This window comes from Lagenorhynchus albirostris, chromosome 4 (assembly GCF_949774975.1).
Source record: "Lagenorhynchus albirostris chromosome 4, mLagAlb1.1, whole genome shotgun sequence".
Lineage (NCBI taxonomy): Eukaryota > Metazoa > Chordata > Mammalia > Artiodactyla > Delphinidae > Lagenorhynchus > Lagenorhynchus albirostris.
The window spans coordinates 146,205,226-146,220,103 of NC_083098.1; the positions used below are offsets into that span (position 1 = coordinate 146,205,226).

Below are 14,878 nucleotides of genomic sequence, written 5' to 3' on the forward strand. Positions count from 1 at the left end.
CAATTTGGGGGGCTGTACCATTTGAGAGTAATCTGCAGGTCAAGAGACTGCACCCCTAAATACCTCAGCAAGTGTGTCCCCTAAGTACTACTCATAACCAAAAGCAACAAGTTATGTAGAGCTCACATTCAAATGCAGCTTGTTGACCCAATAATGTCCTTTCTAGTGGTTTCATCCCCCAGATCCAGAATGCAATCAAGGATCGTAAAACTGTACCTATTTGTCACACACTCCTACGTCTTTTCATCCAAGCCAACAGTTCTGTATCTTCCATGACACTGACTGACACTGCTGGAGAGCCCAGATGATTCTTCTGTGGAAGGCCCTCCATTCATCAGACTGGGGTCTGCCCTCCCATTTCCTCTTGAACCCACTCCAGGTGGGCCTCTGCCCTCACCACCCACCATATGTGCAAAGGCAGAGGAAGAGGAGGAGGAGGAGAAGGAGAGTGGGGCAGAAGCTAAGAAACACTGGCTGAGGATCCATTTGGGCGGTGGATACCTTCTCACTTACCGTCCACCCACCCAACATCTGTTAGTATTATCAGCTAACTCAAGTCCTGCCCTTGATGTCCAGGGAGGCTACTGGGGAAGCTGCAATAACACAAGAGCCCAGGACCCTAATTCCTACGGTGCCCAGCCACCCGGTCCGACAGTGGGCTGGAGCACAGGCTTGGTCCTTGGAACAGCCCCCTGGGTGCTCTGAGGCAAAATCCTCAAGGACCCAGGGCCTCACTGCTCAGAGCATACTCCATGGATCAGAGCACTGGTACCCCCAGGAGTCTGGCAGAAATGCAGAGTCCCAGGCACCATCAGCCATCTGCTGAATCAGAATCTGATTTGAACAAGCTCCCCAGTTGATTTATACGCACAGTGAAGAAGCTCTGAAGTAGAAGACACCGATTTTCTGTTTCCGACTCTTACAATACTTTAGTCATCATGACAGGCTTAAACTGTTCTCTAAGCATGTCGATGTTTTCACTGCTCTGTGCTCCCCAACTAACTGTAAGCACTTGGAGGGCAGGAAGCAGCGATTATTTTTCCTTTGCATGTCCCACAACATATAGCACAGGGTAGAGGTGTAATACTGCTGCTCACGTTGGCTTTTCCAGTGAGAGGACTGGACCAGCCAACGCGGGACCCACGGCCTCACTTGGCTGTCTTTCCATGCTGAGCAGAGAGGAGCTGACCTCAACCCTGCAGCCCCTGCAGTCTCCTATTTCCATAGCTTTCTCTCCTTGCCATCGGCTCTTGAGTCTTCCAGAAACACCGCACTGAGGACTCAGCTGCGGGGTGGGGGGGTGTGGGGGGGGGGCGGAAATAAAATCTTTTCTTTCCACATATGTACAAATGGCTGAGCAAGAGGGTGCCTAGAAACAGAGACTCAGACCTGACAACTTTTTGCAAAAACAGGGCCACCCACAATCAGATACTTAACAAGTCTTCTTGAATGATAAAAAAAAATAAGGTATTTCCAAGTAGTTTTGAAAGGCTGCTAAATAATTTCTTCATTATCTAAGAATAACCAGAACCACATTTAACTTATAATGAAGTTAAGCCATCGCAACATGTCTGGCTCTGGAACCAATTTAAGGATGAGAACCCAGCAGGAGGGACACAGCATGACAAAAACGGCCGTAAGATGGAACACTGTCAAAGAACTTGTCAAAGAAATCACATGTGAAAAGCAGCGGCTATTCTGAATGCCTGTAGTCGGACCACGTTTTCCCTATAATAGAGTGTCCGTGAAAGAAAGACTAACATGCGGCAGAATCTTTACAAAGCCTCGTGAAAAGGGAGCCGGAGCTCAGGCTGCTCCGAGCCCCGGCACACGAGCCCAGGCTGGCCTCCCGGGGAGCAGAGCGCGCGTACCTGGGGGTCTGCTGCACCTCTGCCCACCAGCGGTAGTCGGTGTGGCTGACGAGCAGGAGGATCTGACACCAGAGCAGCACGAGGGCCGGGTGGGTGGGGACCATGGAGCGCACCCACGCGTTCAAGCTCTCCAGGCCGTAGAAGCTGCCGTCCGCGCCGTCCGTCAAGAGTCTCGAGGCAGCTGCAGTGATTCTCCGGAATGTCCCTAGAAACAAGCCAAACTAAAACCGATTACGGAGAGACACGTCGTGGCCCAACGCTTCGCAACCACATGAAGCTTTTTACACAAAGAAGATACACACAGGGCTCTCTGCTACACTGACACGTTCACAGCCTTTGGCACTGAGAAAATTCCAGCCTGACATTCTGCTTCCTCAATGGAGCAGCCAAGGAAGCCGGCGCCCCCACTGTCCCGTCCTCCCCACTGAGTGACCAGCTCTCCAGGGGCTCCGAGCCGGGAGCCTCAGTGGTGCTGACCGTGGACACAGCTCCACCGAGAAGGCAGCAGCCACCATGCAGCCCATCAGGTCACGGCACCCAGGACGGCCCAAGCCACAGCCGCGCGGGTGGGAACGGCAGGTCCCTGAGAGCCGAGGGCCAGGGGGCCTCTGCACCCAGCACGGGGTGACCACCCGGGGCAAGGTGGCCGCGCAGGCAGGCGCCCACACTCAGACCCGCACGTCAGCAGCAGATCCAGCCAGGCTCTGCCCCGGTTTCCCACAGCATCCTCCTTAGGGCCGGGAAGACTCTCCCCTAGGAGAGAGTGAATTCATGACTTCATTCTATCCCACTTCTGGAACGACACGAAGCCAGCTCCACACGCCTGTCTCTCCACCCCGCCCTGGATGCACCTAGACTGGCCCTCACCCCAGGGACACGGGGACACGTGCATGCCGTGAAGTGCAGCCTGGGACGCAGCAGGACTGGACATGACAGGAGGTGGCCAGGGGCTCCCTGTCCCCCCAGCTGAGGACTCCTGGCATCACTTCTGGCGAGTCAAAAGTTTATTTCTGCTCTAAATTTCAACACATGCAAACATAAAAGGGCCCTAAAACAGGCAGAAACAAACAGACCACAGACTTCTCACTCCTCATGACTGCTTACACCCACGCCCCGAGGCAAGGGGAGAGCTGACAAAAGCTCGCCAAACAGAAACATCGACGAGGAGCTTCCAGTGCTCGCCTCCTCTCTGGCCGCACTGGCTGGGTTCTCTCCGGTTGCTGCCGTGTCAGCATCGCCCACCTCAGGCCCACCCAGCCCTGGCCTGCTCCCTCTCGTGCCTCCGTCACTGCGTGGGCTCCCTGTGGGTCACGGACACGAGGGAAGAGCCAGGTGCTGTCCCAAAGGAACCCTGGAGCCAGACCAAGGCACGCGGGGAATGGCAGACCACGGATGTGGGGTTTTACTGAACAGGGAGCAGGAAACCATGGTCAGAGCTGAGATCAGGTGACGGAGCGTCGAGGTGGGCTTTGAAATCAGACTGTGGCTCTGCCATGCCTGCTCGGTGACCCTGGCCGTACGTCCCCTGTGGCCTTAGTTTCCTCGCTTGTAAAATGGAATTCAGAGCACCAGCCACTCACAGGGCTGCAGTAAGGATCAAATCATAAAACCCAGGTGAAGGGCTCAGTACAGCGCTGGACAGAGCCAACGACCAGCAAGCGGCTGCTGCTGCCGGAAGGACGTCAGGGAAGTGCGCGGCCTTGGGGGGCAGCGTCCCGACAGCAGGAGGAAACCGCTGGCGGGACAGGACAGGAAGCTAGGGGCCCACCGGGGGGGGCGACAATGACGCTGGGGTCTGAGCGTCTCTAATGACAAATGACGAACAAGTCAACAAGAAGAGGAAGCTGGAGCAGAGCAGCTGTGCCAGGTGACAAGTCCAGCCTTAAGTGTAAGTCTGAGGTGCTGGCAGGACAGCAAGCACGTGTCTAGAGGGAGGATGGAAACGAGAGACCAAGGCAGCCATGACGATGGAGTGACAGGACCTAAGGAGGCAGTTACCAGTCATCTCTGCAGCAATAACCGAGGCAGGTCATGAAGGAGGCGGTCCCATGGATGGGGAGGAGGAGGGAGGGAGACAGAGAGCGGGAGGGGAGAGCAGAGAGAGACCAACAACACTCAATGGATGAAAGACAGTCCCTTCAACAAATGGTGCTGGGAAAACTGGGTCTTCACATGCAAAAGAATGAAACTAGACCCCTAGCTTATTACACCACTCACAAAAATTAAATGGATTAAGAACTTGAATGTAGGACCTGAAACCATAAAGAAGAAAACATAGGTATTAAGCTCCCTGACATGGTCTTGGCAATAATTTTTTGGATATGACACCAAAAGCAAAGGCAACAAAAACAAAATAAATAAGTGGGATTACATGAAACTAAAAAGCTTCTGCAGAGCAAAGGAAACCATCAACAAAATGAAAAGGCAACCTACAGAATGGGACAAAACTTTGCAACCCATACATCTGATAAGGGGTTAATTTCCAAAATATATAAGGAACACATAAATTAATAACAAAAATAAATCCAATTAAAAAGTGGGCAGGGCTTCCCTGGTGGCGCAGTGGTTGGGAAACCACCTGCCAATGCAGGGGACACGGGTTCGAGCCCTGGTGTGGGAGGACCCCGCATGCCGCGGAGCAGATAAGCCCGTGCGCCACAACTACTGCAGTCCGCGCACCTAGAGCCCGTGCTCTGCAACAAGAGAAGCCGCCGCAGTGAGAAGCCTGCACACCGCAACGAAGACACAACACAGCCAAAAATAAATAAATAAATTTATATTAAAAAAAAAGTGGGCAAAGTGGGATTTCCCTGGCAGTCCAGTGGTTAAGACTTCGCCTTCCAATGCAGCGGGTGTGGGTTCAATCCCTGGTCAGGTAGCTAAGATCCCATATGCTTCATGGCCAAAAAACCAAAACATAAAACAGAAGCAATACTGCAACAAATTCAATAGAGACTTTAAAAATGGCCCCCAGAGGACCAGTGTGGTGGGGCAGGGGGGACGGGGGAGCTTGCAGGGCAGGGGACCAGGCCTGGGAGCCCAGCAGGCTCTCGGGGCCCGAGTGGGCGGGGCGAACGCCCTCCACTCCTTCTGCGGCTCCTCAGGTTCTGGAGTGCCCTCCCGCCTGCCTCCTTCCTACGCCCCCAAGGCCAGCGCAGCCCGGACGGGATGGGAACTCTGAGGGCGTAGGACCCCGCCCGAGAGCTGGGCAGACTTCTCCGGCCAACTGGGCGGGAGAAACGCTGGGCGCACTCCCCCCACCCCCCGATCCGAGTCCCCAAGGGTCCCTCCAGGTGTGGGAACCCCTCGCCCCTCTCAGCCACCCCTCAGGGGTGCCGGTCCTGTCCGGCCTCTACTTCTCTTCCCCCCTCAGTGCCCCCACGTCCTACCGGTTCGCTTGGGGGTTCCTCCCATCTCCTTGGGCCTCGAGGTCCCCCACCAGCATCCAGCAGGTGCCCTAGTTGTGGGGAGACGTTGTAGGGAGACGCAAACTCCGCGTCTTCTCACACCACCATCTTGACTCCGCCCCCTCGAGAAGCTCGGGATTTTATTTTTAGTGATTTCCCGACAGTACATCATCTGCTTACTGTGCCTCCTGTTCACCATGTCTCTCCCCCTAGAAGCAGTGGCAGCCGGGCCTGGAGAGGAGACCATGCACACCTCAGCTTCCAGGGGCCCGCCCACCGGGGTCCCCGCTCAGGACCCCGAACCCAAGGAGGCGCTGGGTCTGGGCCAACCGTCATCGGAGCTGCTTGTGACGGTGCTGAGCCACGTGCCCCGACACATTCTGCTCAGGCGCTGCCGCAGGGGTGCCGGCACTGGCACGACCTGGTGGACTGCCAGGCCCTGTGGCTGAGAATCCTGGCCCGAGGCCACGCCACCTGTCAGCCATCCTCCACACCTACCTGCCCCCGCCAACGACCCCAGGCCCTGTGTCCTGGGCCGCTTCTGCGAGAGCACACCCATAGGACGCAACCTCCTCCTGAAGCCAATGGCGAAGGCCTCCTGAAATGGACGGTGCCGACTGGAGGAGATGCCTGGGGGGCAGAGGAAAACTGGGAGGTCACTCCCAGGGCCTGTATACAGACCAGCTTCCTGTCTTCCTACAGGTGGTGTCAAAAGAAGCAGGTGTCGGACCTGGAAGAGGAGGGTCTGTGGCCGGAACTCCTGGACAGTGGAAAGACTGAGATTTTTGTCTCTGACTGGTGGACAGACCAACAGTACACTGACAGTTTATATGGGCTAACTGTCCAACCTCTAGATGCCAACCAGGCTGTCCTGCATCATTACTCTCCTTTGCCTTTTCCCATCCAGCAGTGTAGAGAGTTTCTCCTTTGAGGCTAGCCATGTGTTCTCCAACCTTAAGAAGGTTGTCCACTTTGTGTCTTTTGAACACTTGGTTCGGGACATTGATTTCTGGTCTGAGCAGTGTGGAGTCTATCTGTCCCACTCCAGTGTGATTGTGCAGGTCCATCTGCCCTAGTCAAGGGCTGTCCTTGCAAAACTATGGGACCGTGCCTTCCAGGGGCTGGGCCCATTGGCAGGGTCATCTCAGTAATCAAGGGCTTGTAGCTCCCAGGCATCCTGGGATCTCATGAGTCCAGTCAAAGTTCTACTGGGCCCTGTCTTCAGGTTCTGGAAGCTACTAGGAGAAAGTTCCTCCACCAAATATACTGGCTGCTGCTGCTCTCAGGCAGCCCCTTCTACTGAGTGGAGACACAGGGGTGAGCACAGGGAAATGCTGGACCGGGAGAGGGCTCCCCCCACCCACGACAGGCCCCTCTGGTTCAGCCCCGGTGCCCTCTGCCCTTGCTTCCTCATGTTTCTGCATCAGAGGCTTTATTGATCCCGTGCAGGAAGCTCTCTCCTCCCATCTGAACAAGAACCTCATCCCTGTGGCTGAGAAAATTCCAACCCCTAACTTTCTGTGGTTTCAAGACTGGGACCAGGACTCAGAGCTGAAAGCTAAACTAGCTCAAAAAATGTCTGGACACAGAGGGTTCTGCCCACACTGTGAACAACGAAATGGTCCCCTGAGCCCAACCCTACCCTGAATTGTATGGTGTATAAAATTATTTTGTTATTTTGAAATTCTTTTTTAAACATGGAGAGAATAAGTGAGCACTATGTCTGCCAAAAAAAAAAAAAAAACATGGTCCACAGCAAGAAAAAAGTCTTCAAAAAAATTTTAAAAAGTGGGCAAAGGATCCGAATAGACATTTTTCCAAAGAAGATATTCACATGGCCAAGAGGTACATGAAAAGGTGCTCAACATCCTTAATCATCAGGAAACTGCAGGTCAAGACCACAGTGACATATCACTTCACACCTGTTAAAATGGCTATCATCAAAAAGACAAGAAATAACAAGTATTGGTGAGGCTGCGGGAAAAAAAGGGAACCCTTGTGCACTATGATAGGAATGTAAATTGGTGCAGACACTGTGGAAAACAGTACAGACATTCCTTAAAAAATTAAAAATAAAACTACCAGAGGAGGAGTCAAGGTGGAACTGTGGGAAGACGCGGAGTCAGCCTCTCACCACAATTAGGGCGCTTGCCGGCCGCTGGTGGGGGACTCTGACCCCCAAGGAGACAGGAGGAACCCCAGAGTAAACCAGTAGGATGTAGGGGGACCAAGGGGGGAGGAGAGGTGGAGGCCAGACAAGATCGGCACCCCTGAGGCCGGGGAGATCAGGAGAGGCAGGTGGGAGGGACTCTCCAGGAAGAGTCGGAGAAGAGTGGAGGGCGAACGCCTGGTCCACTCGGGCCAGGGAGCCTGCTGAGCTTCCAAGCCGCTCCCCCAGCCCCCAAAGCCCCATCCAGGCCGCATGGGTCCTGGGGGCATAGGAGGGAGGCCAGGGAGATCAGGAGTGGCAGGCGGGAGGGGCCCTCCGGGAGGAGCAGAAAAGGAGCAGTGGGCAATTGCCCTCCCCACTGGGGCCAGGGGAGCCTGCTGAGCTCCCAGGCCAGTCTCCTGCCCCCCAAAGCCCCCTCCAGGTCACGTGGGTCCTTGGGGGCATAGGAAGGAAGCCGAGGGGAGAACAGGAGAGGCAGGCCCGGGACCAGATGGCTTCACGGGCGAATTCTATCAAACATTTAGAGGAGACCTAACACGAATCCTTCTCAAACTCTTCCAAAAAACTGCAGAGGGAGAAACACTCCCAAATTCATTCTACGAAGCCACCATCACCCTGATACCAAAACCAGAAAAAGATATCACAAAAAAAGAAAATTATAGACCAATATCACTGATGAACATAGATGCAAAAATCCTCAACAAAATACTAGCAAACAGAATCCAACAGCACATTAAAAGTATCATACACCATGATCAAGTGGGATTTATCCCAGGGATGCAAGGATTTTTCAATACACGCAAATCAATCAATGTGATACACCATATTAACAAATTAAGGAATAAAAACCATATGATCATGTCAATAGATGCAGAAAAAGCTTTTGACAAAATTCAACACCCATTTATGATAACAACTCTCTAGAAAATGGGCATAGAGGGAACCTACCTCAACATAATAAAGGCCATATACGACAAACCCACAGCAAGCATCATACTCAATGGTGAAAAACGGAAAACATTTCCTCTAAGATCAGGAACAAGACTCTTGCCACTCTTATTCAACATAGTTTTGGAAGTCCTAGCCACAGCAATCAGAGAAGAAAAAGAAATAAAAGGAATACAAATTGGAAAAGAAGAAGTAAAACTATTTGCTGATGACATGATACTACACATAGAAAATGCTAAAGATGCCACCAGAAAACTACTAGAACTAATCAATGAATTTGGTGAGGTTTCAGGATACAAAATTAATGCACAGAAATCTCTGGCATTCCTATACACCAACAAAGAAAAATCAGAAAGAGAAATTAAGGAAACACTCCCATTTACCATTGCAACAAAAAGAATAAAATACCTAGGAATAAACCTGCCTAAGGAGGCGAAAGACTTGTACTCAGAAAACTATAAAACACTGATGCAATCCCTATCAAACTACCAAACTACAGAATTAGAACAAAAAATCTTACAATTTGTATGGAAACACAAAAGACCCCAAATAGCCAAAGCAGTCCTGAGGAAGAAAAACAGAGTTGGAGGACTCAGACTCCCTGACTTCAAACTATACCACAAAGCTACAGTAATCAAGACAGTATGGTACTGGCACAAAAACAGAAATACAGATCAATGGAACAGCACAGAATGCCCAGAGATAAACCCACAAATATATTGGCATCTAATTTATGACAAAGGAGGCAAGAACATACAATGGAGAAAAGACAGCCTCTTCAATAAGTGGTGCTGGGAAAACTGGACAGCTACATGTAAAAGAATGAAATTAGAACACTACCTAACACCATACACAAAAATAAACTCCAAATGGATTAAAGACTTAAATGTAAGACCAGACACTATAAAACTTTTAGAGGAAAACATAGGAAAAACACTCTTTGACATACATCACAGCAAGATCTTTTTTGACCCACCTTCTAGAGTAACAGAAATAAAAACAAAAATAAACAAATGGGACTTAATTAAACTTAAAAGCTTTTGCACAGCAAAGGAAACCATAAACAAGACAAAAAGACAACCCTCAGAATGGGAGAAAATATTTGCAAATGAAACAACAGACAAGGGATTAATCTCCAAAATATACAAACAGCTCATGGAGCTCAATATCAAAAAAACAATCCAGTTAAAAAACAGGTGGAAGACCTAAATAGACATTTCACCAAGGAAGACATACAGATGGCCAAGAGGCACATGAAAAGATGCTCAACGTCACTAATTATTAGAGAAGTGCAAGTCAAAACTACAATGAGGTATCACCTCACGCCGGTCAGAACGGCCATTATCAAAAAAACTAGAAACAATAAATGCTGGACAGGGTTTGGTGAAAAGGGAACCCTCCTACACTATTGGTGGGAATGTAAATTGATACAACCACTATGGAAAGCAGTATGGAGATTCCTTAAAAAACTAAAACTAGAACTACCATATGACCCAGCAATCCCACTACTAGGCATATACCCTGAGAAAACCATAATTCAAAAAGTGACATGTACCACAATGTTCACTGAAGCACTACTGACAATAGCCAGGACATGGAAGCAACCTAAGTGTCCACTGACAGATGAATGGATAAAGAAGATGTGGTACATATATTTACAATGGAATATTACTCAGTCATAAAAAGAAATGGAGTTATTTGTAGTGATGTGGATAGACCTAGAGTCTGTCATGAAGAGTAAAGTAAGTCAGAAAGAGAAAAACAAATACCGTATGCTAACAGATATATACAGATTCTAAAAAAAACAAAAAAATGGTACTGATGAACCTAGTTGCAGGGCTGGAATGAAGAGGCAGACATAGAGAATGGACTTGATGACATGGGGTAGGAGGGCGAAGCTGGGGCGAAGTGAGAGTATCATTGACATATATACACTACCGAATGTAAAATAGTTGGCTGGTGGGAAGCAGCAGCATAGCACAGGGAGATCAGTTCGGTGCTTTGCGATGACCTAGAGGGGTGGGATAGGGAGGGTGGGAGGGAGACGCAGGAGGGAGGGTATATGGGGACGTGTATGCATATGGCTGATTCGCTTTGTTGTGCAACAGAAACTAACATGGTACTGTGAAGCAATTATACTCCAATAAAGATCTATTAAAAAAAATACAACTACCATATGATCCAGCAATCCCACTTATGGGTATATACCTGAAAGAAACAAAATTACTAACTCAAAAAGATACCTGCGGGACTTCTCCGGTGGCGTAGTGGTTAAGATCTGCCTGCCAACACAGGGGACACCAGTTCAATCCCTGGTCTGGGAAGATCCCACATGCTGCGGAACAACTAAGCCGGTGCACCACAACTACTGAGCCTATGCTCTAGAGCCCGTGAGCCACAACTACTGAGCCCATGTGCCACAACTACTGAAGCCCGTGCTCCACAAGAAAAGCCACCGCAATGAGAAGTCCGCGCACTGCAACGAAGAGTAGCCCCTGCTCACCACAACTAGAGAAAGCCCGCGTGCAGCAACGAAGACCCAACACAGCCAAAAATAAATAAATAAATAAATAAATAAGTGTTCCTTAAAAAGAAAAAAAAAAGATACCTGCACTCCCATGTTCACTGCAGCATTAATCACAGGAGCCAAGACACGGAAACAAACCAAGTGCCTATTGAAGCATGAGTGGATAAAGAACGTGTCACACACACACACACACACACACACACACACACACACACACACACACACACACAGGAATATTATTTAGCCATAAAAAAGGAAGAAAATCCTGTCATTTGCAACAGCATGGATGGACCTTGAGGGCATTGTGCTAAGTGAAATAAGTCAGAGAAAGATGAATACTGTTTGATCTCACTTATATGTGGAATCTAAAAAAACCAAACTCATAGATACAGAGATCAGACTGACAGTTGCCAGAGGTGGTGGTGGGGGGAATGGGTGAAGGTGGTCAAAAGGTACAACCTTTCAGTTACAAGTGTGGAATTAACCACAGAAACCTCAGCTCAAGTTGGACTTGGAAGAGGCCTGTAGGGGAAGCTCTCACACCTACTGAAGAAGGTGTCTCCTTCCTGCTGCAGAGTAAGTAAGGGACGCCAAGTAGGCGCACATCTCCTCCTCTTTGGGGTGATTGACAATGCGCAAGAACACATGCAATTAAGAGGTTGGAAAGCGAAGACTGAAGGAGAAGTCGAGGGACGAGGGAGTTTCAGCGAGCTGAAGTCTGTCCATGGAACTGGGCTGCAGGGTCCGGGAAGATGAGGACCTGGGAAAGCCCACAGGTGGCCTTTGCAGAGGCATTTCTGGTAATGAGATCAAGAGGCAAACCGCTGGGGATGGAGATAAAGAGGGAAAGCAGAGCGCTAGAAGCAACAACAATAAACTCCTGAAACATTTCTTTTGAAAAACTGTGTAGTAACAAGAAGAGGAGGACAATTCAGGAAGCCGCAGAGCAAAGAAAGGGTTTGTTCTGCCTCGTAGGCTGTATCAGCAGCGCAGCTCCAGGCGAGAAGGAAAGACAGACTTCTATGTCTCGCCGTGTGGAGTGTGCAGCGAAGAGAGCGTGAGTGAACGAAGGAGCCTCTCAAGACACAAACTGGAAGAACTGATCATGGGAAGAGCAAACACAAGAGGGGATGGGGACCAGGATGGGGGACGAGATGTCAGACGGAGGAACTGGACAGACACTGGTGCTGGCCTGGGGCTAGACTCTCGCGGGGGAACCGGCACTGCTGATGGTGTGCGACGTACGAGGACTGGCCCAGGCTCTAGACACCTCCCCCAACCACCCCACCACCTGGGAGCTCACGCATTACAAGCCCCGTGACTCAGTTACTTCAGCTAGAACACGGATATCACGGTGTGTGCCGGGCCCACAGCAAGTGCTCTGCAAACATCAGCTGCTACACTTACCATCACCAACCCAAGAAGCAGCACGACATAATGGGCAAGAAAAAATTCTTGGGTTTTCGCTCTTGGTTTTATCATATGACCGTTCAGAACCTGAATTCTCTCATCAGTAGAAATGGGGAACTATCTCATAGAGTTGTTCTAAGGGTTGATGGAGATAATCATGTAAAGGGTACCACACACCCCTAAGAGAACACCGTCAGCAGCCCCATCCTGGCCCAAGCACGAATCTGAATCAGTGCCCATTTTATCACTGCAGGAAGACCATTTTCTCTTCCTTCTAGTAATCCTACTTTGACCCACACATAAAACACTGGGAAGAGAGCTCTGCCTGCGAGGAAGGAAGGGAGAGGGTCAGGAATGGCTCCACCGCCCACTGCTGCCCTCGGCTGGGTGAGCACTGGACGGCAGTGGGGAGGGCACACGGTGGGGGCTGGCAGAGGTGCGGGGGGGACTGGAAAACACGGTGAGGAGTTAGGAAGCCTTACTGTGGCCACAGGCCGGAGGACTCAACCCAGCCCTGCCTGCAACAAAGCAATGGACACTGTCAGCCTCCTGCCACGGCTCCACCTTCTGCTTCTATCTGGCCTGCCTCACTGGAGAGGACGAGGTGTTAGTTACCCAGAACCTATAAAATGGAGACTAGGTAACTTTCTTGGCTCTTCTGTTTATGCTGGATTGAATGTGAAATAGGCAAATGACTTTGGGATTCATAAACCACCACCCCCGCCAACAACAGAAAATGAGAGGACAAGGCCATTACTCAGACTAGTTCCTGTTCTAAGAAATAATACCTGAAATGGGCAAATTCAAAGATCTCGATTTTCAACGGAGGGGTGAAATTATTGTCATTGTTTAAGCAATGCATAAATAAAAACTACCAACTTGAGATGCTAAAGACACCTTATTTATATAAAAAACAAGATGATTTATTTTATCTCAAAAGCAACCAACGCAGTAATTCTGCTGCCTGGTGCCTTTAAAAGAAATGGCATCAAAATACACGAGGAGATAGAAACAGACATTTGTACACACCCATACACCCCTAATTTACAAATACTGGACCAACTGAACAATGCCCAAAGACACGAGTGGCAAAACCCACGTGCCCCGATACCCAGCCCGGGCTCCGGAGCAGAGCACGGCCTTCTCAATATTCCACTCCATGCATGGCTGCTCAAATTTAACCAAACTTAAGACTGAATAAAAGCTCCGCAGTCACAACACCACACTTCCAGTGCCCATCAGCCACGTGTGGTCAGAAGCAACTGGATTAATGCAGACACAGAACATCTGCACACTGCAGGAAGCTGGACTTGACAGCACTGCAACAAACCATGAAAGTATTTCCCCTGATTTCTGAGAAAAGGAAGAGGAAGTTAGAGTGACGGGTGAGTGAACAGCACGGAAATCCACTGGAACGCCATGGAAATCCACTTAGATGCGCCTAAGGCCGCAGAATGCACTGCTCTTATCCAAAGAAGGTAGAAAGCCATCCTTCGATGTGAACTGGTACCCTTCTGGTGTCAGATCCAAACCAACCGATGGCCAAACATTAAAATGGCCCATATACTAAAAACAACTTATTCTTCATATGGCTTAATTATTTTCTCAACTTTAGACTTATCGCAGTGGGTGGGACATAAATCAAAAGATCCTCAAAAAGAAAATTATTTCAATGGTAAGTAAACAAGGTGGCTGGAAGCTGTAAACCATCGTCAGAATTCAATTCTGGCCACACTCTTGTGCCGAGGGCGACCGAAGGTACGTGAAGCACCCATGCAGGGGTGTCCTTCTCCATCGCTCCCAGGCCGCGCGAGCCCAGGTCCCTGCCCGCCCCCTCAGCCCCTCTGAGCCCTCACCCCTCTCAGCAGGAACACTCTCTCCGAAGGGCCAGCTCCTTCTCCTTCAGGGCTTAGCTCAGCAGCCCCTAGGAGAACCTGCCCCTACTGCCCACCCCTGTGCTGGCTGTCACTGTGCTTTTGTTTCCTTCTCAGGAGATAGCAAGACTTGTGGTGACATATCTGTGTATTGTCTGCCCCACGAGACTGAGCACCACAGAGGCAGGAATCGCGTCAGCTGTACTGACCACCGCACACCCAGGGCCCAGCACAGTGGCGGCGGACTCAGTGCATCTTTGCTGAATGAATAAAGGTTGACGGCGGTAACTATCTTCTGCTCTGGTGGTATGTATGCGGGTATGTGTGTGTTTTAATTTGTACTGAAGTAATATACACACGTGATTTTTAAATCCCACAACAGATGGGGGCTTCTGCCTTGACAAGTGCCTGCCCCACCCCTCTTAAGGTGACCATTTGCTATCGTTCTGCTCTCAGTTGTGGTGTTACCTCCAAACTTGCCTTGGTATGCTTTCATCACCTGCAGTGGACCGTCAGTTATTCTGTCTGCTCCCCTTCCCTTACTACTGGAAAGTAACCCTTTCTCCCAAAGGAATGCTGTCCAGCCTCTCACCCAGCCCAGGCTGGCCAGAGCACCCAGGGCTCACGAGTCCCTCACAGGACTCCCGCAGGGGCTGAGACCAGAGGCCATC

General features: G+C 50.2%; 2 protein-coding genes across 14 annotated transcripts in view; one reads left to right on the forward strand and one right to left on the reverse strand.

The window, feature by feature from the left end:
• Nucleotides 1–14,878, forward strand: part of LRPAP1 (LDL receptor related protein associated protein 1) — a 462,538-nt gene that overhangs the window by 263,700 nt on the left and 183,960 nt on the right. The gene's annotated exons all lie outside the window — the stretch shown is intronic.
• HTT (huntingtin) overlaps nucleotides 1–14,878 on the reverse strand; it is a 137,019-nt gene that overhangs the window by 32,623 nt on the left and 89,518 nt on the right. For all 13 annotated transcript variants that reach the window (XR_009540451.1, XR_009540450.1, XR_009540453.1 and 10 more), the window contains one exon: nucleotides 1,872–2,076. Coding sequence is in view for 8 of the 13 variants with exons in the window: in XM_060148801.1 (XP_060004784.1) it covers nucleotides 1,872–2,076 (205 nt within the window). In the remaining 5 variants the exon portion in view is untranslated. The remainder of the gene's footprint in view (nucleotides 1–1,871; nucleotides 2,077–14,878) is intronic.